Source organism: Solanum stenotomum, chromosome 10 (assembly GCF_019186545.1).
Source record: "Solanum stenotomum isolate F172 chromosome 10, ASM1918654v1, whole genome shotgun sequence".
In the NCBI taxonomy this organism is placed as follows: Eukaryota; Viridiplantae; Streptophyta; class Magnoliopsida; order Solanales; family Solanaceae; genus Solanum; species Solanum stenotomum.
Window position 1 is genome coordinate 57,268,651 of NC_064291.1, and position 22,344 is coordinate 57,290,994.

Here is a 22,344-nt window from a genome sequence, read left to right on the forward strand (position 1 = left end):
TATTATAGATTACTACTCAAATGTCTATGTTCGTTAAATCAATTCGACTTTTGTCTATATACATACATACTATATAGTTTTAAAGAGTTTTATTTAGGTGGTCGTTTTCACGTCACAAAAATAAAACAAAATACAAGTTGTGTATGTAATTATGATGGACCACAGCAGTCATCATCACATGCATATATAGACAGGAGATAATTAAAAATGGATTCATAATTTAAATTAAATGAATTTAATTTTAAAGTTTTTTTTTATATTAAACTCATTATAGTATCAAAATTCCGAATTATGTTGAAGAATCATGACGTGGCACAACTTGATAGAAAAATACAATATTCTTGAATCTGTTATCTACTTGTAACTTTTTACTTTTAGTTGTCAAGAAAAAATGTCATCTTCATGTTCTTTTCAAAGAAAAGATACTACTGTTCTTCTAACCATCTATTTTTTACACCATCAACGTAGTAAATTACCTCCCTATTTCAATTTATAGATATATATCATTTGACTTGACATTAAAGTAAAAAAAATAAAATTATAATTATAATCTAAAACAAATGTAAACACATGGAGGATTATAATTTAGTTAATTAATGATTAAAAAAGGAATTTTTAAAGTTAAAGTTGCTTGATTGTCTATTGTACGCGGTCTTACATTATATTTCTACAAAAAATTATTTTCATTGCTCGTTCCCGTATCATCGTGTTACGTGTTAGGTAGAGAGATTCTTCCACGTTTAAATGCAAATCATATGGTTCTAATGAATCTAATCCTTCTCTCTCTCTTTGTACTATTCAAGAATTCACCTAATCCAATAATACAGAAACAAAAATAAAATAAAAGATTCTCCAACATTTGAATGCAAATATTTAGGTAGAGGTAATAATTCATATTTATCACTTGTCACATACAAAAAAAAAAAGAAACAAATTCAACCAATGGAAGAATCTGCATCTTCAATCAAGACTCCTCTTTGTAAGACTCTTTTTCTCCTAACTCAATTTGATTCTGTGTTGCTCGGGTTCTTTAAATATGTCAGTACATCCATTTGTATTAGATCCTAAAAAACGAATGAATTTTTATAGGATCTGACATGTTGTAACAACAATTCTGAAGGATCCGAACATTAACATAGGTGTATTTGAGATCCAAAATTGAAAACTGTGTCTGTTTTGTAGTATCCAATTTTGATCATGGCATTGCATCAAGCTCTAATGTCAAAGTCAACAAGGATGATGAAGATGAAAATTCGCCAATCGAACAAGTTGCTCTTACAGTTCCAACAACTGATGATCCTTCACTACCTGTACTCACTTTCCGAATGTGGTTTTTAGGGACACTTTCGTGTGTTCTGTTATCATTTTTGAACCAATTTTTTTGGTACAGAACAGAGCCATTGACAATTACAGCAATTTCAGCTCAAATTGCTGTGGTTCCTTTGGGTCAACTTATGGCTGCAAAGATAACAAAAAGGGTATTTTTGCAAGGATCTAAATGGGAATTCACTTTAAATCCAGGCCCTTTTAATGTTAAAGAACATGTCCTCATCACCATTTTTGCAAATTCTGGTGCTGGAACTGTTTATGCTATTCATGTTGTCACTGCTGTTAAAGTCTTTTATAAGAAAGACATTACCTTCTTTGTTTCTCTTATTGTTATCATCACAACACAGGTAATTAATCGTAACGACTGATTGACGATGTATATAACTTAAACGGTGTAATTTTTTGATAAGATTTTTTGAATGGTAGGTGTTGGGATTTGGATGGGCTGGAATTTTCAGAAAGTATTTGGTTGAGCCAGCAGCCATGTGGTGGCCTTCCAATCTTGTCCAAGTCTCATTATTCAGGTAAGTTTCGTAATCGCCGTTACACTATCAAATAATAACTCGAGAGAGGTAATAATCGTTCATATTAATAACATATAGAATAAAAGTCATCACATTACATGTTAAAATCAGCAGCATAGGGAGTTCAATCGATCTTCTACGTCGAAAAGTTATATGGCATGATTGAGATAAAAATGATTTTTATACAAATATAAATTTTAAATTGAGAGAAATTGTTAATTGAGACCACGATTATTATTTTGGGTAGGTTGCGGCTGATAAATATGACAGCGACACTTGGACCCCACAAGTTGTTTTTTTTTTTAAATAATCTTTTGGAATTAGGTGAAAAATAAATCATTTTAGAAGATATTTATATGGGATATTAAATGGAAATTTCATTATGTTAGTTAATTAGATATATAAAATTATTTTTCTTGAATACACACATTTAATTAGCGTTAATGACATGTCAATGAATGTTGCGAACGAAATAGTAGTAAGATTCAAACTTGTAACACTATGATCAAATTATAACCTTAAGATCATGACCGCGATGTTCCACAAGGGTGTTTGCAACAAATTTTAAAGTGAGAAAATAAATTGCAATCACAATAAAATAAGAAGAAGCATAACTTTATTCATCAAGATTGCGGGTACAATTCTGTTCTTCCCTTAATTCTCCTCTCATAAGATTTATCCATGATTTGAGGGTCGTTAATGGCGTATTTCTCAAACTAAGATGATTTAGATTTGACCTCTATATGAATATTCCATGACTTTTATGGAATATATCGAGGTCTTGATACCTTTATGAATTTTTTGAGATGCCTTTTAAGAGAATTTAGTACCATTTATATAGGCATAAACTAGGGTTTATGATTGAGTAGCCTCTAAGAATTCTAATTGAAACTGAACACACCTTCTAGAGTCACAATTCAAATTGAACACGTCTTGTAGAGTTACACAAAATTTCAATGTCTACAAATGCCCCCTGCTTCAAGGCTTGCCGGAGTGTAGACTTGATGAAACTCAAAGACAAGGCTTGAAGTACTCATTCTTCCACCTTTACAGCTTCAGGTTTTTAGATTTGATTTATGAGAGAAGAGATGAAGGCCAAATTTGGTCCTACTGGATGTGTCAATTTGTTTGCAACAAATTTTAAAGTGACAGAAAATAAATTGCAATCACAATAAAATAAGAAGAAACATAACTTTATTCATCAAGATTGCATGTACAATTCTGTTCTTTTCTTGATTCTCCTCTCATAAGATTTATCCATGATTCGAGGGTTATTAGTGACATATTTCTCGAACTAGGATGATTTAGATTTGACCTCTATATGAATATTCCATGACTTTTATGGAATATATCGAGATCTTGATCCCTTTATGAAATTNATCAAGTTTGCGGGTACGATTCTTCCCTTGATTCTCCTCTCATAACATTTATCCATGATTCGAGGGTCATTAATGACATATTTCTCGAACTAGGATGATTTTGATTTGACCTCTATATGAATATTCCATGACTTTTATGGAATATATCGAGATCTTGATCCCTTTATGAAATTTTTGAGATGCCTTTTAAGAGAATTTAGTACTCTTTATATAGGCATAAATTAGGGTTTATGATTGAGTAGCCTCTAAGAATTCTCAATTTGAATTGAACACACCTTCTAAAGTTTTAATTTGAATTGAACACGTCTTGCAGAGGCCCACAAAATTTCAATGTCTACGAAGGGACTACTCTTTTTCACATGAATATGTTTGTGGGATCTTTACACGTACAAGTATTCACATATTATACACTTGTTATATATAGATTATACATCGGTCAGCTATTTTTAGTTTAACATAGAGCTTCATTTGCAGGGCTTTACACGAGAAAGAAGAACGTTCTAAAGGAGGGCTAACACGTACTCAGTTCTTTATAGTAGCCTTTATCTGCAGTTTTGCATACTACATTTTCCCTGGATATCTCTTTTCAATGTTGACATCTTTGTCATGGGTATGTTGGATCTTTCCAAAATCAGTGTTTGCCCAACAACTTGGTTCGGGCCTAAAGGGGCTTGGAATTGGAGCTATAGGCCTTGATTGGTCCTCTATTTCGTCCTACCTTGGAAGCCCATTAGCTAGCCCATGGTTTGCTACAGCTAATGTTGCTGCTGGATTCATATTTGTTATGTATGTTTTGACTCCACTATGTTACTGGTTAGATATCTTCAAAGCCAAAACATTCCCAATTTTCTCTGATGGAATGTTCACTTCCAATGGCCAAGTTTACAACATATCAAGTATCATTGACTCTAATTTTCATCTTGATATTGGTGCCTACGAGCAACAAGGACATCTTTATCTTAGTACATTTTTCGCGGTTACTTATGGAGTTGGCTTTGCTGCTCTCAGTGCTACTGTCATGCATGTTCTCTTATTTCACGGAAGGTAAGAAACATTGGGTTTGGGGCGAGCTTAAATAGAGGATATGGTATATCAACTTGCTTGGGACTGAGGCGTGATTGTAGTTGTTGTTGTACTAATTTGACATGCTATACATGAAAAAGGGAAAGTTATGCTATAACGAGTTTTATCGATTGCAGGGAGATATGGGAGCAGAGCAAATCAAGCTTCAAAGATCAGAAAATGGACATACACACTAGACTAATGAGCAAGTATAACCAAGTACCTGAGTGGTGGTTTTGGTGCATTCTTGTAGCGAACATTACACTCACTATCTTTGCTTGTGAATATTACAATGAACAACTTCAGTTACCTTGGTGGGGAGTTATTTTAGCTTGTGTCATTGCCTTTTTCTTTACCCTTCCTATAGGAATCATCACTGCCATTACCAACCAGGTAACATCTTTGCTTGGAGTTGGACACGAATCCAATTACTCAAAAGATCAATCAACTATATGAAATTACCTAGTAAAGTCATGTTTCTTTTGTCTGTAACAGAAAAGTCACTAAATTACTTATATTTTTGAACATTGTAGACACCAGGGTTGAATGTCATCACAGAATATATCATAGGATACCTTTATCCAGGATATCCGGTCGCTAACATGTGCTTCAAGGTTTATGGTTACATTAGTATGACACAAGCTATAACTTTCCTCCAAGACTTCAAGCTTGGCCATTACATGAAAATTCCTCCAAGAATAATGTTTATGGCTCAGGTAAGCTACTCGCTAGAATGGATAACGTAGATGATTCTGTCTCTGCCCCTGTTAATGCTTACCATCATGCATGTATAAGTACTTACAATAGTAGAAAATGTACAATGCAGGTAGTAGGTACTCTAATAGCAGGGTTTGTGTATTTGGGAACAGCATGGTGGTTAATGGAAACGATTCCAGACATATGCAACAAGACATTGTCCAACACGGTGTGGACTTGTCCTTCGGATCATGTGTTTTATGATGCATCAGTGATTTGGGGTTTGATTGCACCAAGAAGGATTTTCGGAGACTTAGGAACTTATGGGATGGTGAATTGGTTCTTCTTATTTGGCGCGATAGCACCAGTACTTGTGTGGTTAGCAGCCAGGGCATTTCCTAAGCAAGAATGGATCAAACTGATCAGCATGCCAGTGCTAATAGGAGCAACAGGAATGATGCCACCAGCCACAGCTGTGAACTACACGACCTGGATCATCGTTGGGTTCTTATCTGGCTTTGTTGTTTATCGGTATAGACCAGATTGGTGGCAACGACATAACTATGTTCTTTCGGGTGCACTTGATGCTGGTTTGGCATTTATGGCAGTACTTATATATTTGTGTTTGGGCTTGGAGAACATAACTGTTAACTGGTGGGGAAATGATCTTGATGGATGTCCTTATGCTGCTTGTCCAACAGCTAGAGGCATTGTTACAGAGGGTTGCCCAGTTGTTTATTGAATTGTGAATAACAACCACAAATTTGCTTCAACTATTTTTAATTTGTGTAAATCCCATTTTTTCTTAAAACAGAACATCAATGGTTGTATCATTACCCATATATCGTAAACACTTGCTATATATATGAACGTCTCTGTATCGGGGGAGTTGTAGATTATTTCAGAATAGTTCGAATAAGAAATATTGTACCTTACATCTATAATTTAAAAGTTGCTTTGTTATTTTTTAATATTATGAAGGTTGTGCTTTGTTACTTTAATATTTTATTCTTTCTATGTTATTATAAACAAAGTCAATTGGGTTATATTCCGTGGTTGAGCTTCAAGTTGATGCATTATATTTTGTTAATTTGATTCCTCACAAGTAGTACTGTGTCAAACAACTAAATATGTACCTTTTGCAAATAGAACAAATTATATATCCTTTAGTATCTCCTTTGTTCCTTGCTTACAATTACAATTACAATTAATTAAAGAAGTAAAACAACATTAATGAAAATATGATACAAACATATATTTTTGACTTCACAATGCATAACACGTTATTTCCTACTGTCAGTCCTTTTAATTCTCAATCGCCGTCTTATTTGATCCAATAATCTCAATTTGAATTAATCTTATTTCGTTTACAGAGTTAACTTGATTCAAATATTAAGTGATTTTTGAATCACATCGTTATTTTTAAGAATAGAAAATTTTTACTCATAAACGTGTTAGAATTAATTTTATGTAACCTTGTCAAATATATATATATGTAAAAGTTGAACGATATTTGTATTATTAGTTGCTCTTCAATCTCAATTGTTCTTCTCATTATTTTTGAAATATTCAAGAGCTGAATGTGCATATTTAATAATTAGTCGGTAAGTTCACAAAATAAAATTTGTCATCAAATTTAGAAAATTTATGAATGTATAAATATTTGATATTCTACGACCTTTTTAGACAATAATAAAATATGAAAAAAAAATATGTAAAAGATTGATACATAAAAGATATAGTATTAAAAGAATCCTAACTCAATTTCTAATTATAAAATCAACTTAGGCAAATTTTTTCCAAAAGATCATTATAACCAAAAGAAAAGAAAGAATAATTACATGAATTTGCCCTTAAATTTAATTTTATAATACTTATTTCATTTGTGGTTCATATTATGATTACCTCTCTTACTTTAATGTATTATGCAATAATTTTCTTAACCTGATTATTATTAATTCATCCACTCAAAAAGAAATTTAAATGATGAATTTCATTTGATTATTATTAATTCATCCACTCAAAAATAAATTTAAATGATGAATTTCATTTTATAATAGTTCACTATATAGTTGGATTGATGAAATAATAATTAATTAAGAAGTAGATAAATGAGTTCAAAGTCTGATCTTCCAAACAAATTATACCCTCTTTTTAGCCAAAATAATAATAATAATAATAATAATAATAATAATAATAATAATTTAATTCTCTGTCTCCACTAAATCAAGTATAATTAAATATGCTCACACTAATCTTTAATTAATTATCCCTGCCTCCCGCCCTTATAAATATGTTGTTTTTGATAGTCACACATACACATACAAGTGTTTGATAATCACACATACAAGTTTTTGATAATCACACATATTGCAAGTTAATTAATTATGGAGTTGTTCTTCATAGTTACAGTTTTTTGTCTAGTTTCTCTAATGGCTGCTCAGCCAGAGTATGCCTTGATGAAATATATGGCTGCCAAGAGAAGTGCAAACCGGAAAAAGTTATCAACCAATTTACTATTCACGGCCTTAATTGACAAGAGTGTTGTTTGATGGGGGTAATTCCAGCCTCCTTCAGGTAATCAATCACATTTTTTGGCATCACCCTGACTGCCGCTAGGAAGTAAGTCACCAAAAAGATGCACATATAATTACGTAAGTCACATCTGAGAAGTCATTTAACAGATGCATGGTGCTACGTGACTCAAATTCAAGAAAGTAATTTGAAAAGATGCATGGTGCAATGCCAAAGATGCACGCCGCAATGAAAAAGATGCATAGTGTAATATAAAAGATGCACGTTGCAATGCAAATCAAATATGAGAAAGTAGTCATCGGAAAGATGTACGGTGCTACACAAATCAGATATAAAAAAGTGGTCATCAGAAAGATCCACATTGCTACATAAATCAAATATAAGAAAGTAGCCACCAGAAAGATACACGGTGCTACACAAATCATATATGAACGAGTAGTCGCTTAAAAGATTTATGATACTACGCAAATTAGATATGAGAAATACTTTTTCGAAAAATAGTTTCTAACTAGAAAACCAACCTTGATAATTGATCCAGCATTCAACCGCGACCTAACACCCAACTTCAACCCGAACCCCGACCTGACCCAAATTTTGTCCCCGACCCAAAATTCAACCCTACACCCTACTTTAGATCTGATCCCAACCTCAACTCAAAACCCAACCTGAGACCACGACCCCAAACTGAAACTTAAGACCTGATCCCCGACCCCGACCCCAATCTCGCCCCAAGACCCCCTACTCGATACCCAACCCGAGATCTGACCCTGACCCGAATTTGACACGACCGCGACCCAAGATATATCCCCGACCCAAGACCTAACCTTAATTCGATCCCGACCGTGACTGAAACCCCAACCCGAGACTCATTCCGACCCCGACCCTCACCTCTCTCCCCGAGACCTGACCCTGATCTGAGACCCAACCCGATATATGACCCAGACCCAAGACCCAAGACCCAATACTTAACTACAATCACGACCCAAAACCCGACCCCAAGACCCGACCACCACCTGAGACCCCATTCCGAGACCCTGACCCAGACCCTCACTCAAGACCCGACCATGACCCTGACCTAAGAGCCGACCCTAATTTGAGACCCGATCTTTACTTGAGACTAGACTCTTACTTGAGACCCGAACCTGACCTCGACCCGAGATCAGACCCCGACCCAAGACCTGACCCTGATCCTGACTCGATATTTGACCCCTACCTAAGACTTGACTCTGATCCCGACCCGAGACCCCTGACTTAGATTCCGACACAAGACCAGACCCTGACGTGAGACCTCGACCTAACACCTGATCCCGACCCCGATTTCAAACTTTTATCCAACCTTAACATCAACACTCAACTTCCAATTTCCAAAGTGTGACTGACATTGACATCTGAATCGACACTAGATTTCAAATCGGGGCTTGACCCCAACCAAGGACCTAATATTTGAAACAAGATCTATCTTCAACATTCGACCTTGTCATCCGACCCCAACACACAACTTGAAAACCTATTCCAACACATGATTCAAGATCCAACCCTGATTCAATAAAAACTCTAGAGTTAAGTCTCGAATCAAGGTCGAGAGTCCGATTTTGAATTGAGAATCAGAAGTTGGATCTAGGATTATTATTGAGACTCGATACCCGAGACTTAAGTTAGGATGAAAAGTTGAGGTGTGAGGTTCAAAATGATTTTGTAAAATGTTTTCCTTACTTTTTGATGGGAAGACATTTTTCTTAAATTTGAGAAAAATAAGTTGACTTGGAAAACATTTTTTCCAAAACATTTATGTCAACCAAACATGAGAAAATTGAAAAATAGTTTCGTTTATACCAAACACACCCTAGGTCTAAAAATATGCATATTTTTTTGCTTTCTAGTTGTTGGATACCATATGAGAGAATATTCTACGTAATTATCAGCAAGATAAACCAAACCATTGCAAAAACTCTTAACAAAGAGCCGATGACTGTCGTTCCCAATGGGAAAATCCAATTCAAAAGATTCACTAACAGGATGGAAAAATAAAGATTTAAGAGGACATTTTTTATATATCTTTTTCTCTCAACCAATATCCCTAATAAGTACATGGAGGGTGTCTTCCTTATTAGCAAATAAAGTGAGATGGGTCTTGATGAATTCACCATTAGAGATTAAAGATAACTATGATTTCGAAGCACACCTAAATTTCAAAAGAGATTTCAGTGGAAGCCTTGAGAGAATTTCAGTGATGAGTTCTGGTGGCAAAATAGAGTTTACCATTGGAAGGTTTGGACTGATGGGCTCAAAAATAATAGAGAAAATACATAAAAATCCCTCTAAACTTGACAGCAAAACTTACTTTTGTACTTTAATTATATGGGTGTTCAAATACCCCTTAACAATTTTGAATTGATTAAATATCACCCTAAGAGCTGACGTGGCAAAGTGAGTGTATTCACTCTCCTCAAAGCGCGTGAAATAATAAAATTAAAAAAACTGAAAGGTAAAATCACACACATGACATTTTTTTATTGGCCAATATATAACTAATAATTTTTAAATTTTTTTTATAAGTTAAAGTTAAAAAAAATGTGAAATTTCTTATTTAGAAGTAAATGAAATTTGTGGGTTCAATTTTTTTAAAAAAATTATTCAATCTTTTTGTTCTCTCTTTATTTTGTTGTCTTTATCGTTTGTCTTCTTCTCCATTGAAGCACTCCTTATACCTTTCTTCTTTCATAATAAAAATTTTTCATCTTCATCCCTCACCTCACCCGCCCTTCATTAATCACAAAATCCAACACCTAATTAATATTATTGAATGTTAACTTTCTTGAATTTTAAGTAGCCTATTTTGAATTCTATTAGTTGTGATACAAGAAATGTGGATCTATAAACTTTCTTACACAACCTTCATTTTTCATTTGAGTTGTTAAGAAAAAAATACTTTCAAAAAATATTATTCGACAAGGAGCAGAATTGTGGGAGAGAGTAGGGCTCGAAGAAGAAAAGGTAAGTATGCTATTTTTTAAAAAAATAAAAATTGATGAATGTTGAAGAAGAAAATAACTATTGAAGGCTAGAAATTCGGGGAAAAAAAAGGTAATCAAGGTTGAAAATGGTGAAAATCAAGAAAGAAGAGGGGGGGGGGGGGGGGGGGGGGGGGGGGGGGNAAGGGGTTTAAGAAGATGGGGCAATTTTGATTTTAAAATGCATTTTTAATTAATTGATTACTGTAATGAATTTTAAGAAAATGTTTAAGAAAAAAGGTGAATAAGAAAAAATTGAAAATTAATGACGCGGTGCTTACATGGTTGTGACGTGGTGCTTACATGACTATGATGTGGCGGGTGAAAGTGGTATCCTACTTTCAGAGTTGTATTTAATTCATTACAAAGATGTTAATGAGGATATTTAAACGTCTAGTTTAAGTGTTAAAGTAAGTTGTGTTGCCAAGTTTATGATTTTTTCTCAAAATAAAATGACCACTTATATCCCTTCGCAAGCGTCTCTCTGATTGTACTCCCTCACCCCTTCACTCACCAACCCTACACATTTATATCCCTTAATATTTTTATTTTATGGGAAAAGGCCCAAATATGTGATCGAACTTTGAGAAAAGATTCATCTAGGCATCCGAAAAGTTTAGTTCATCATCTATGCCATTTTCATTTGAGAAGAGTTTTATCCATGTCACTATTTGTTAACTCTAAACAGTTTCGATTTTGCAAAACTATTTTTTTACATATGGTCAATTATGATTCGGCCACGTCATTAATTGAATCATTCTTTTTAAAACTAGAAAAGACTCTCAAATATGTCATCGAACTTTGAGAAAAGGTTCATATATGCCATTTGTTAAAATTTTGACTCATCTATGTCATTTCAATTAATAAATAATGACATGAATGAGCCTTTTTTCAAACAAAAATGACATAAATGATATTTTTCTCAAGGTTTAATGACATATTTGAGTTTTTCCCCAATTTTATTTAGACTTGAATTATGAAGGGATAGCATAGGAATAGAGTAAATATTGAATTTTCTTAAAGAATTATATTTTGTACACATTCCAATCAATTAAAAAGACAGTGTATCAATTTTCATTTTTGAAGAATCAAGAGGATAAGAAGAAAAGCTCAGTATGAAGAGCACATCAATTTCCTCATTACTTCCATACCCAAAAATCCTCTTCAGCAAAAGAGCATTTCCCCCAATTAATTTCTCAAGCACAGCTCCATTTTCAGGGCAGGTAAAATTTCTAAGCATAAATTGCAGTAATAGCTCGGAAAATGGTGACATGGGGAATTTGAAGGATGCATTGACTGGTATAGTGGACGAAAGAGTAGAAGAACTTTTGAAGAGGGAAGAAAATAGGGTCTTACTTGATGGGTTGGAGAAAGCAACGCTGAGAGTAGAAATGGCAAAGAAAGAACTTGCTGAAATTGAAAGACAAGAATTGGAGGCTAAATTGCTAAAGGTTTATATCACCCAGCTCGAAACTAGAACTTCCGAGGTCTGTTATTTGTTTTTTTTTTTTTTGAAGAATTGATCTGAATAGTTGGTTGATATATAATAATTGTATACATGTTAGGAAAAGTAATCAGTGAATTCGACATGGGATTAGAACTATAAGGTCTCAGGTTTAAATCTCAATGGTTACAAAAATACTGTGATTTCTTTACATCTGTCTTGGCTTTGATGGATAGAGTTGTGTGCTACCGGATGTTGGGAGGTTTTAGGTAGGTATTGCGTGGAATTAGTCGAGGTGGGTGAAAGCTGACTTGAACACTAAGAAAAATTATATCTTTTTTCTTCATTCTTCCTTGGACTTTAACTATTTCGCCTAGCTATTCTTGCATAGTAATTTTATTGAATAAACATATGTGCAATACAACTAGATAACTCTATGTACAAAGGAACAAGTGAATTGATGCATTTGGGCATAGGCAGCCCTCTGCTGTTCAATGGTATGCCATTATCTCATTATGCATCGTATCGTATTAGTCTAGCTAGATATTGAGAGAAAGGGAGAACTTAGTTTTGGATATTCTTTTTATATTGATAGGGATTATTATTCGATCCTAGATTTTTGTCATTATCCATAGATTGTTTTGAATTGCAAATTCGCAATTGTTTAACCATGGTAAAATCCAGAGCAATGATTTGAATTACTTGGAAGCTTTAGAATAGACTGTAGGTGTAAATTCTATGAATTTTCGAGACCATAATAGAGTTACTTGATTATATGCTCAAAAAAACTAATGCATTGTCGTAAGGGGATTGTAAACGAACTTCTTACTACTTTATACCCGGGCAAAGGGGACTCTAAAGTGAGACTTACAGAACGTCTAACTTCAGGAAACCGTTAAGGAACCTTGTCCCCCGGCCCTTGATCATTGTGTAAATAGAGCATAATGGATACAAAGGATTTTTAGAACTGATATCTATTACTTTGGGATTGACGCATAGTTGAATGATTGATTGAAATGTTTTAGCACTTTACAAAAGGAGGGTGCTTCAAGTGTCTGAACGTCTCAAGAATGATTACATTGTTCTTAGTATTTCAGATGTTCTAAAGATGTCATTAAAGCTTTTTTTTATCAACTGTTTGTCCTCTCTAATAGTTAAGGTACTGATTGGTTGATGCAATTGAAGATTGCAGAATGCCAGAAAGATATTTTAGAAGCAAGAGCAATGATTGAAGAGGCTGAGCGTTCCCTCAACGTTAGTGGTGATGCTAGAAAGAGAGATGCAACAGACGGGGATGTAGTGAATAGAGATGAGGAAAGAGTAGAATCCATAAAAGCAGCTTCACTTTCTGCAATTGTTGGCACACTTGCAGGACTTCCCATTTTCTTAAGTCGGATTTCCAGCAGTTCTGAGCTAATACTCCCTCTGTCAATCACATTTATTAGTTGTGCTTTGTTTGGTGTAACCTTCCGCTATGCTGTAAGAAGAGACTTGGATAATTTTCAACTCAAGTCAGGAACATCTGCAGCATTTGGCGTTGTCAAAGGTATTATACTCTCATGCTAGGCATTGTAATGTGTCGCCTTTCTCCTTCCATTTTCTTGTGTAATTTTAAGAGGATTCGGAATAGGAAGGAGTAGGTCAAAGTCTTGAGAATTTTATAGCGTCAAGGGTTTAGCATGGCCTACCCAAGGCGTACATTGATTAAATCAAGGGTTCAATTGGCCGAGTAATTGATTGGCTAGATCACGGGTTCAATGTGCTGAGAAACAATGTTCTCAAGGTTATTCCTTGCTGAGTTCGGATGCTTGTTTCTTTGTTTCGTTGCTATTGATGCACACGTATTCAGTTCCATCCAACTTACTGCCTTGGGATAAATTGAAGTATTCTGGATTTTTTGTCTGTACATATGATCCTGGTCTTGCCAAAAAAAGTTTCCGCGATAATTTATTTATTTTTAAGTTAAAGGATTCTATTGCATTCAATGCAGGCCTTGCTACACTTGGAGGTGGACCACCATTGGAGTTGGATGCAGCCAGCTTCTGGTCCCATGCTCTTGATGGCGCGGTCTATGTCTCGGAGAATCTTTTGATCTTCCTTTTTGCTGGAGTTGGCCTGGATTTATGCTTTAAGCTGAGGATTTTGAGCCCTTTCCCCATTGATAGATCAATTTCAGAGACCGATAAAATTTAAACACCTTGTTGCCTATTTATTATTTCTAAGTGTATATACACACCCAGTAAATTAACTTTGTAACAATTGCTATAAATAGAATTATACTTGACAATTCTGTCTATAAGCGCCATTCACTGCAATTATCCATAAATCCAGTAAAATATTGTCAGGCCATTCACAGGAGACTAGTTTCAGAAGGGATAAAGCTGCACTTGGAGTATCTTTCCGGCATTCAAGTTATGTGGAATAGCTATGATTTGGTATTTCCAAAGACAATTCCTCTATAACAACAACAATATTACATGATAACGTCTTCAAAAAACTATGGGATGCGTCCACATGAGTGTGCTGCAGCTAAACGCAAGACTAAACTCTCGTGGAGGATAAATTTAAACTGAACCTTGTAACAATGACTACTTGTTCATGGTATTTACAACATTGAAACAATGCAAGTTAAATGACCTATATATCTTCCATTTCCTAAACAGGTTAGAGCATTGAGATTCAAAAAGCGGCCACGCCTAAAGAATGATATCTTCAACGGATGTCAAGTGCGTCATCAACTGGAGCCAGTCTCAGTCTAAATCCTGAAAGTATGAAAAATATCTTGTTATTTGAAGAAAAGACAACAATGATCTGTCAAACAGACTTAACAAATAAACATTTTGATATAACCTAAAAGTAGAAGTGAGAACCTCATAGTCATCCAACCGAAAGCTCACAATAGTTGGTTTCTTAGCAGAAACCCTCGTCCTCTTTGATTCAGCCAATGCTCTCTCTATATCAGACTGTGACAATGGTCTTGGTGCCTGTAACAGAGGAGTTACCATGTGTTTTTCTATAAGTCAGAACAAAATGCACAGATATTTGATCTATGACATGCATGCCACCATGTGTGATTTTGCAGGAAAAGCAGATAATAATAATCAAAGAACAAAACAACTTGCGGGAGTTTGTGTATATATATAGAGGGAGAGAGAGCCACCTGTGATTGCTCTCCTTTCTTCTCATCTTGCAAATACTCCCTAAGAGGAATAAAGGCAGCTTGCTTGCAGGCTTCAAGAATGTCTGAACCAGTGTATCCCTCACACAAGCTAGCAATTCCATCAAAATCAATGTTATCTTCGATTCTCTCACCCTTCAAAACTACCTTCAGTATCTTTGTTCTATCACTAAGAGAAGGTTTACCAATCTCAAATGCCTGAGAAAAGCGTCTAATTATTGCCTCATCAAGGTCACTTGGGCGATTGGTTGCTGCCAGGACCATTACTCTAGCATTCTCTGCAGAGAAGGAAATTTCATTCATTTGTCACTTATAAGTCATATGTGGTATGGCATTCATCAAACAACATATTTATAAGTGTTATATCATTCATCAATGACTATTATATTAGTCAAAATGAATGCTTAACAAAAGAGACTTCCTAAGTTTCTTTAGAACAGATGAGTTTGAGAGTGGAGAGATCAGATTCAGGGCCACATTTCTGCAAGGAATTCATACAAAAAGCATGGAGTAAAAAGGGGATGGCATGTCAAACCAGGGATAAGTTATAATGTACTAAAGTAAGACATGCTACCAGTGCAGCTAAATATGTCTGTACCTACAGCATAAAGGAAGTATGTAAACTACTGAAACAGAATGGTGTATCGATCAAAAACAACATTCTAAATTATGTATGTAGATTACTTTTAAAACACCATGAATGGATGCTACAGAAATTTTCAAACAAAGAAGACACAAATGTGCAAATACAAAGATTGGTTTAATTTCCATGGGTAAAGCTAGAATTATATATGAACTTGAAAATGAAGAGCAGTTGGAAAAAAAGAAACTAGCTATTCACAGGACTTCTTAAAATCATCTTTAAGGCAAAATGGAAACCAAATGCAGATTGTTACACTCACGATCAGTAGTAAAACCATCCCATAAGGCCATGAACTCAGTTTTCATGCTAGTCAGCATTTCAGTATCTGTTGAACGACGCTGGCCCAAAAAACTGTCAACTTCATCAATAAATATTATAGCTGGCTGGAGCTTGTAGGCCAAGCTAAAAACAGCAGCAACTGCCAAAAGAAAAAAGAAGAGGGAAGGGAAAAGAGAAAAACAAAGGTCATATTCTTATGGAAAATTGAACAGTAAAGCTAGTAAATGCCAACATAGTATGAAAATGAACGTGCAGTCTAGTCTTATCCAGTTTCTTCTTCTTCCTTCCCACTATAGAATAACTGCAATTGTTAGCAATAGAAAGTTAAACCCTCGTTTCAAAATCACTTATGAAGGAAGATAGCATGTTGCATGCTAAAACCCCACTTCTTAAAACCTACCCCCTTCAAAACCTCCTAAGTTTTTCGGTTTTCTTCCTTTCAGTGCCACATGGAACTTTAAAGGCTGATTGGAATAGCTCCTTTATTAAAACAAAATCAGAAAGCTAGCAAAAAAGAAAAAAGAGAACATTATTCTAAGCAATATATTTCCTCGAGTGTGAGAGGAAAGTTTTTATTTCTTTTATCAAAATCTTAGCATGCTAAACCATCCCTCAATTTCTTGGTCGTCCAACCAAATAGATCATAGCAATTAATATGGAGTTTTCAATAAAAAGACGGAACAAAAGTCCAATTAGATTTCTAATTTACAACAAACTTAGCTATGCAAAGGCATTGTGAAAGACTCACCGAGCTTTTGGGCATCACCAAACCACTTGCTCATTAGAGTAGAAACCTTGACATTTATGAACACAGCACCAGACTCTTTGGCAATCGCTTTAGCAAGCATCGTCTTCCCTGTCCCAGGTGGTCCATACAATAGAACCCCTTTCATTGGACCAAGCAATTTTCCATGACAAAACAACTCCGGCCTTCGCAGAGGTAAAATGGCCAGCTGAAACAAAGTTTCCTTAATACCATCCAACCCCCCAATCGAATCAAACTCCACATCTATGTGGTCTGGATTCACAACATCCCCAGTTATCATATCCTGCAACGAATTACCCAATAAATGAGAAGAAAAAAAGAAGAAGACCAAATCACCCAAGAAAATCAAACCACAAGAAAGCATGCAACATATCCTGTAAAATATTACCAAGAATAACTACTACGCCTCAATCTCAAGCTACTTGGGGTCAGTGCATGAACCCACACTGCCATGTCACTCTATTTGGGCACATTTCATTCCAACAGTCTATAATTTTTTAGTTCCTTGATATATTTCATTCCGATAATAACTTCTTGTTTCCTGATACTAATGATTCCCCAATTTTCCTAATAAATGTGAAGTATCACAACTCTAATGGTAAGATCTCACTTGTGATGCGTGGGTTAGGTGCATGTTATAGGTTCGAACCCCACTGTTATTTAAGTGGAGAAGGGTAGAACGGGTCCATTATCCATCAAGTTTAGAACTTTTTACCACTTCCCCGGGTGTTTTCTGAGTTATAAAAAATAAACACAGTATCACTACTAAGCCTTAATCTACTCATTTCTATTTTACATTATCATCAAATGACACTACAGACTAAATTTCCTTTTGTCAAAAATAAATTGTGAATAGAGGTGAAAATTAGATGCGTATACCTCATAGGGAGTGGTGTGAATAAGAGTGCGACCTAAGCGTTTGGAGAGGTGTTTGCGGGATTCAATAGCTTTCTTAGAAGCTTCGCGATTCGGGTCGAGATGGCGAAGCCCAACAAATAACACAGCCATGCTTAATGCTGCGCTTGCAGCGTACAGTATAAGGTCTTGTATCAGCTTCCCACTACTGCTTCCCGCCATTGAAGCTTTTTAGGGTTTCTTCGTCTTTCTTTTATGATGAGAATAGGTAAGATTTAACTTCTTTTGTTGGTTAAAGTTCAACGAATATAACTAACAAATCTTTGTTGAGGCCAATTGCCAGGTAGGCCGCTGCGTTTAGAAAAGGAAAGTCAGCTAAATTTATACAGAGGATGGAGTATTAAATTATTAAAATTAAATGAAAAATGAAAAATAATTTTACTTCATCGTGGTTAAATTATAAGTAAAAATATATTATATGAAACGTACATGTCTTATATTACATTCGTTACTTTGGTATAATACCAAGAGTGAAAAGGGGACATTATACTATTTTAGTTGGCTTCAAAAGAGGAAGAAGTAAATGATGAAAGATTGGATAGGAATATTTTGATCAAAAACAAAAATATTAGCTCTTTCATGATTTAGTATTAGCTCGTCAAGAGGAAGCATAGCCTAACAAGATTTTTTCCATATCTAATTCTTGAAATCAAGATCTCTAGAGGGATCCTACCACAACTCTTAACCCATATTTCTAGTTACTCTTTTAACCTAGCATAACATTCTTCCAGTAACACCATCACGTATCTCACACTTGAAGCTTATTTATAAGCTATGAAATTGTGATAAATAGTGTTCTGCATCCACTGGAATTTAAGATTGCAGATCAAAAACACTGAAGAAAAATCTTCACGAGGGTACACAATTTATGAGCTCAGACCTGCCAATACAGCATGAACCTCTGTTCAACGTAAAAATACTAAGATTACAAACTTCCCTTGATATATAGAACTCGGGAAGAGAAACAACATACAACTGTGAAAAGATGGTAGGCCCTGGTCCAATCTTGATAAGAGACCATTCAGATATTTGCTGCAGAGTTGAATCATAGCACGTTAAGATCAATCTGTTGTGTACAGAAGATGCTTATTGTTTGGTCAGTGAACTACCTACACAGTTACACTCCAGCATATGATGTGCTCCTTCCAAGGATTGGCATTAGACCCGTCAAAACTCAGCCTTGAACATCCAAATTTAATGCTTCCTTGAACTAGGATCTTCTCCATCTTCATTCAAGTGCTCGGGATTTTCAGGTCTTCTAGAAATTTCCCACCTCCTTTTCTCATCTGCTGAAGGCAACTTCTTAAGATCATATGTTTCCTCCTTCATGACATTTTGAACGATTATATAGGAATGATAAACTTCTAAATCATTTACATGTGTTAATAAGTGCTTCACGCGGTCTATACCTTTTCTGACATTCTTACATCTTTCTTCCCAGCAATTGAAGTTCCAGTACCAGTAAATTTATCCAACAACTGAAAGTTTCCATCTTTTTGGAATGCTTCCAGCTGGAACAAGATGAAACTTTCAATGAGGATGATACAATTCAGGTTACACAAAGCGGAGTAATAAACTAAATAATGAAATGGAATTATAGAAATTACCAAAGGAATTGAAGAACAAAAAGAATCTCTGACCCTAACCAAACGTTAAGAATACAAATTGATATTTGAAATCAATCACCCCTATTAGAACGACAAGACATAACCAAAGATATAAAGATCAAAGGAAGAAAAGAATTACCATGAAGACTTCAAGCTTGAAAGTAATTTTCAAGTTCAATCCTAACTATAAGGTTTCCAACTTCACAATTTTGTTTGTATTCACAACTGTCAATCTCCTCCTAAACTATGAGTCTAGCAAGTATTTATAATTATTATGTCCCTATCCGAATCAACAAAGGAAATAAGTAAAAACAAGGAAAAGCAAATCCCAAATCTACTAAACACTATAGTAAGTAGAATCTAAAAAGAAAAGGAAACAGGAAAAATTTACTAAAAATAGAATTCAAGAACTCCCACTATTGAAAGGAAACAAAAATTACGGTTGAGATGCTCTAGTCTGCTTGCAATAAACCCCGTGTGAGCTGGGCTATCCAGGATCATATCAGAGAACCTCAGCATAATTGATTTATAGAGTTTGAGATAGACTTAAAATATATTACCTGAATGTGGAAGATGCACAAGAGGATGCTAGCAACGGGTAGAAAGCTATCCTCAGGAGATAGAGACAGATTGGTGCTGCAAACGATAAAAGAGCATCAGAATGAAATGCTTGGTTATAAATATCAAGGCAAAATGACTCAACTAAACATCAGAAAATGTTGATCATGCCTTTGCCTAAATTTATAGCAGCAGGGAATGCCAGCTTTCTAGAGAATCTGATGTTATCAAGAAAGGACAAAAAGAACAAAGGATGTCTTCGGAGAGTGGTTAAAAAGATTCAAAATTTGTACAGGTTCCCACATTCAAGCTTCACTAGCACCATTTCATTGCATTTTTTCAAGTTCCTTGGTGAAAATCCTAGGGCCAACCCAGACTAGTTAGTGAACTTTAAAATGTTACAAGTGTTTATAGTTCAATAGTTAGGGTAATTGTCTTCCAACAATAAACTTTAAATCTTACAATCATATCAAAGTTGGAAGCTTAAAATGGAAATCAAGAAGGATAAGCAGTCATTCATGGAAATAGAGATTACAATCCTTCATTTACCATGACTCGTGAAGGATCCTTGTAATATAGATGACAGAATAGAACTCTATGTGTTTTCTTTCTTTCTGCTTGTTCAAACTTCAATACATTCCTTAAAGCACATTCAGGGTGCTGACAAGAGATGATATTAAAACATCACCTAGAAAACTAAAGTTTTAAGAGCTCCGTACCTTAAATATGGAGCCAAATACACAAGAGCATAAACAGCATAACGCGGTTTCCCAGTATCCAACCACGCGAAAACCCAACTCTACAAAGTAAACCAGAAAATAAATCAATCAATCACACCTGAATCCCAAGTTAGTTGGGCTTTGCTATATGAATCCCCTAAATGGTTCCAAACAACCACAACTCTTCACCTTCCTCAACCCTAAACGCCTAAATTCCAATGTAGAACAAATGGTGATTAATATGCAATGAGAAAAATCTCACCATCCAATTAAAATACGGAATGAAGCTGATAATTCCCATGACAGCAAACCTCGCATCAGCAGAATCAATTGTGGATTCACCATCGTCCTCCTCCGTGTAAGTAGTCGGGAAAACCCACGAGCTCAAAATGCAAGCACCAATAGCAGCGGCGTATGGCACATCGTTTGCAAACTCTGCCCGGCAAGTTCCATTTCTCAATCTTCTCTACAAAATCAATAACAATTAACATATTTCAGCTCTATTGAGCTCATTTTCATTCCAATACAGGTAGGTATTTAAGTTAAAATGAGATTAGAACAAGTAGTAATTAAGTCAATTACCAGATTAAGCTTGTTGCGGAGGCGAGCTCGATAAAGAAGAGGTCGGAGAGTTGGTAAGAGAGAAGATCGTAAAGACGGCGACGAAGTAGAAAGAAGTAGAGCTGAAGTGGAAGTGAGAGATTTCATCGCCGGAGATAGAGAACGGCGACGGCAGCATCTAATCTGTCCCGGCGAAGTGTTTGGTGATTGGACTAAGTTAGGATTATAGAATTAGTATTAGTCAGAAAAGGATTCGTGAATACTGTACGTTTTTGAAAACAGTGCCCCTTAAAATAAAGGAATATCTTATGGGTCCTGTTTGGCGCTTTTCATTTTCGAAAGCGGGTCCACTGCCAAACAAACATTACGAACTTGTTCATTTTCATTATTTATTATATACATAAAATAATACTTAAAATATAGAAAAAATTACAAAAATCTCACATTTTAGTTTAATTATTATCATTATCCCCTATAAGTTTTACAAATTTTCAAAATTTCTCATTTCGCGCATCAGATTAGTGTATGTCGCACATCAGATTAATGTATCAGCGCTTATATTATTGTATCTCGCCCATCAGATTAGTATATCATGTATAAAATGTACATCAGATTAGTGCATCATCTATAAAATGTAATGTATCTTATTTAATGATTAATGTATCTTGCGCATAAGATTAATGTACCAGTGCTTATATTATTGTATCCGTTTGAGGAATTTTTGTAATTATAAACTTTTAAGGGATAAATTGTATTTTTTTTCCTTAAAAGTATGTGATATTTGCCCTTAAAATATATCTATCATTAAAACTAAAATACTATATTATCTTACATACAAGATTACGTAGTAACAAATAATAATAATGTAAAGGAAAATTAAAATTATTACATCTTATTATTTATCCTTTAATAACATAAGCATAAATTAATGACTGTAAAAATACATATCATGATCTGTAACATAAGTAATGGTATCAGTGAGCCACTCAACAGGAGCAAAGTGTACAGATATTTAATTGTGAAGAAGAAGAGGTTCAGAATTTTCGTTGTTTTAAAATGAGAGGAAATTTCTTTATTTATAAACAATAAAGGATAGTGTGAACAAATGTTTATTTGTGCCTTATCGAAAAGGTTACAA

The 22,344-nt window shown here is 34.8% G+C and overlaps 4 protein-coding genes across 4 annotated transcripts; 2 read left to right on the plus strand and 2 right to left on the minus strand.

Moving 5' to 3' along the window:
* Positions 1 to 776: 776 nt before the first annotated feature.
* On the plus strand, positions 777 to 5,758 carry LOC125878228 (oligopeptide transporter 7-like). Its single transcript, XM_049559435.1, has 7 exons — positions 777 to 979; positions 1,183 to 1,676; positions 1,756 to 1,853; positions 3,707 to 4,276; positions 4,432 to 4,687; positions 4,828 to 5,010; positions 5,121 to 5,758. The coding sequence occupies exons 1-7, from the start codon at positions 943 to 945 to the stop codon at positions 5,730 to 5,732; spliced, it is 2,250 nt and encodes a 749-aa protein (XP_049415392.1). The 5' UTR covers positions 777 to 942; the 3' UTR covers positions 5,733 to 5,758.
* Positions 5,759 to 11,598: 5,840 nt separating this feature from the next.
* LOC125841536 (uncharacterized) lies at positions 11,599 to 14,267 on the plus strand. Its single transcript, XM_049520692.1, has 3 exons — positions 11,599 to 12,023; positions 13,166 to 13,526; positions 13,971 to 14,267. The coding sequence occupies exons 1-3, from the start codon at positions 11,652 to 11,654 to the stop codon at positions 14,171 to 14,173; spliced, it is 936 nt and encodes a 311-aa protein (XP_049376649.1). The 5' UTR covers positions 11,599 to 11,651; the 3' UTR covers positions 14,174 to 14,267.
* A 147-nt stretch (positions 14,268 to 14,414) lies between these two features.
* On the minus strand, positions 14,415 to 18,045 carry LOC125841535 (uncharacterized). The gene is made up of 6 exons (XM_049520690.1): positions 17,726 to 18,045; positions 16,829 to 17,129; positions 16,061 to 16,219; positions 15,141 to 15,436; positions 14,851 to 14,964; positions 14,415 to 14,742 (listed from the first exon to the last, which is right to left on the minus strand). The coding sequence occupies exons 1-6, from the start codon at positions 17,921 to 17,923 to the stop codon at positions 14,731 to 14,733; spliced, it is 1,080 nt and encodes a 359-aa protein (XP_049376647.1). The 5' UTR covers positions 17,924 to 18,045; the 3' UTR covers positions 14,415 to 14,730.
* Positions 18,046 to 18,522: 477 nt separating this feature from the next.
* On the minus strand, positions 18,523 to 21,536 carry LOC125842498 (uncharacterized). Its single transcript, XM_049521799.1, has 6 exons — positions 21,228 to 21,536; positions 20,908 to 21,111; positions 20,646 to 20,725; positions 19,929 to 20,004; positions 19,171 to 19,272; positions 18,523 to 19,084 (listed from the first exon to the last, which is right to left on the minus strand). Exons 1-6 carry the CDS (start codon positions 21,351 to 21,353, stop codon positions 18,956 to 18,958), a joined length of 717 nt encoding a protein of 238 aa, XP_049377756.1. The 5' UTR covers positions 21,354 to 21,536; the 3' UTR covers positions 18,523 to 18,955.
* Positions 21,537 to 22,344: the final 808 nt, after the last annotated feature.

What these genes read in the sequence shown, in the direction of transcription:
- LOC125841535 (XM_049520690.1), bottom strand. Translation starts at nt 17,923, where the DNA reads ATGGCGGGAAGCAGTAGTGGGAAGCTGATACAAGACCTTATACTGTAC. An exon ending in TTCACACCACTCCCTATGAG is followed by an intron (nt 17,130 to 17,725) that starts GTATACGCATCT and finishes AATTCGTTGCAG; the next exon opens with GATATGATAACTGGGGATGT. An exon ending in TGGTGATGCCCAAAAGCTCG is followed by an intron (nt 16,220 to 16,828) that starts GTGAGTCTTTCA and finishes TTCTTTTGGCAG; the next exon opens with TTGCTGCTGTTTTTAGCTTG.
- LOC125878228 (XM_049559435.1), top strand. Translation starts at nt 943, where the DNA reads ATGGAAGAATCTGCATCTTCAATCAAGACTCCTCTTT. An exon ending in TTGTTATCATCACAACACAG is followed by an intron (nt 1,677 to 1,755) that starts GTAATTAATCGT and finishes TTTGAATGGTAG; the next exon opens with GTGTTGGGATTTGGATGGGC. An exon ending in GTTCTCTTATTTCACGGAAG is followed by an intron (nt 4,277 to 4,431) that starts GTAAGAAACATT and finishes TATCGATTGCAG; the next exon opens with GGAGATATGGGAGCAGAGCA.
- LOC125841536 (XM_049520692.1), top strand. Translation starts at nt 11,652, where the DNA reads ATGAAGAGCACATCAATTTCCTCATTACTTCCATACCCAAAAATCCTC. An exon ending in TCGAAACTAGAACTTCCGAG is followed by an intron (nt 12,024 to 13,165) that starts GTCTGTTATTTG and finishes ATGCAATTGAAG; the next exon opens with ATTGCAGAATGCCAGAAAGA. An exon ending in AGCATTTGGCGTTGTCAAAG is followed by an intron (nt 13,527 to 13,970) that starts GTATTATACTCT and finishes CATTCAATGCAG; the next exon opens with GCCTTGCTACACTTGGAGGT.
- LOC125842498 (XM_049521799.1), bottom strand. Translation starts at nt 21,353, where the DNA reads ATGAAATCTCTCACTTCCACTTCAGCTCTACTTCTTTCTACTTCGTCG. An exon ending in TATTTGGCTCCATATTTAAG is followed by an intron (nt 20,005 to 20,645) that starts GTACGGAGCTCT and finishes TATCGTTTGCAG; the next exon opens with CACCAATCTGTCTCTATCTC. An exon ending in TGTGCATCTTCCACATTCAG is followed by an intron (nt 19,273 to 19,928) that starts GTAATATATTTT and finishes ATCTTGTTCCAG; the next exon opens with CTGGAAGCATTCCAAAAAGA.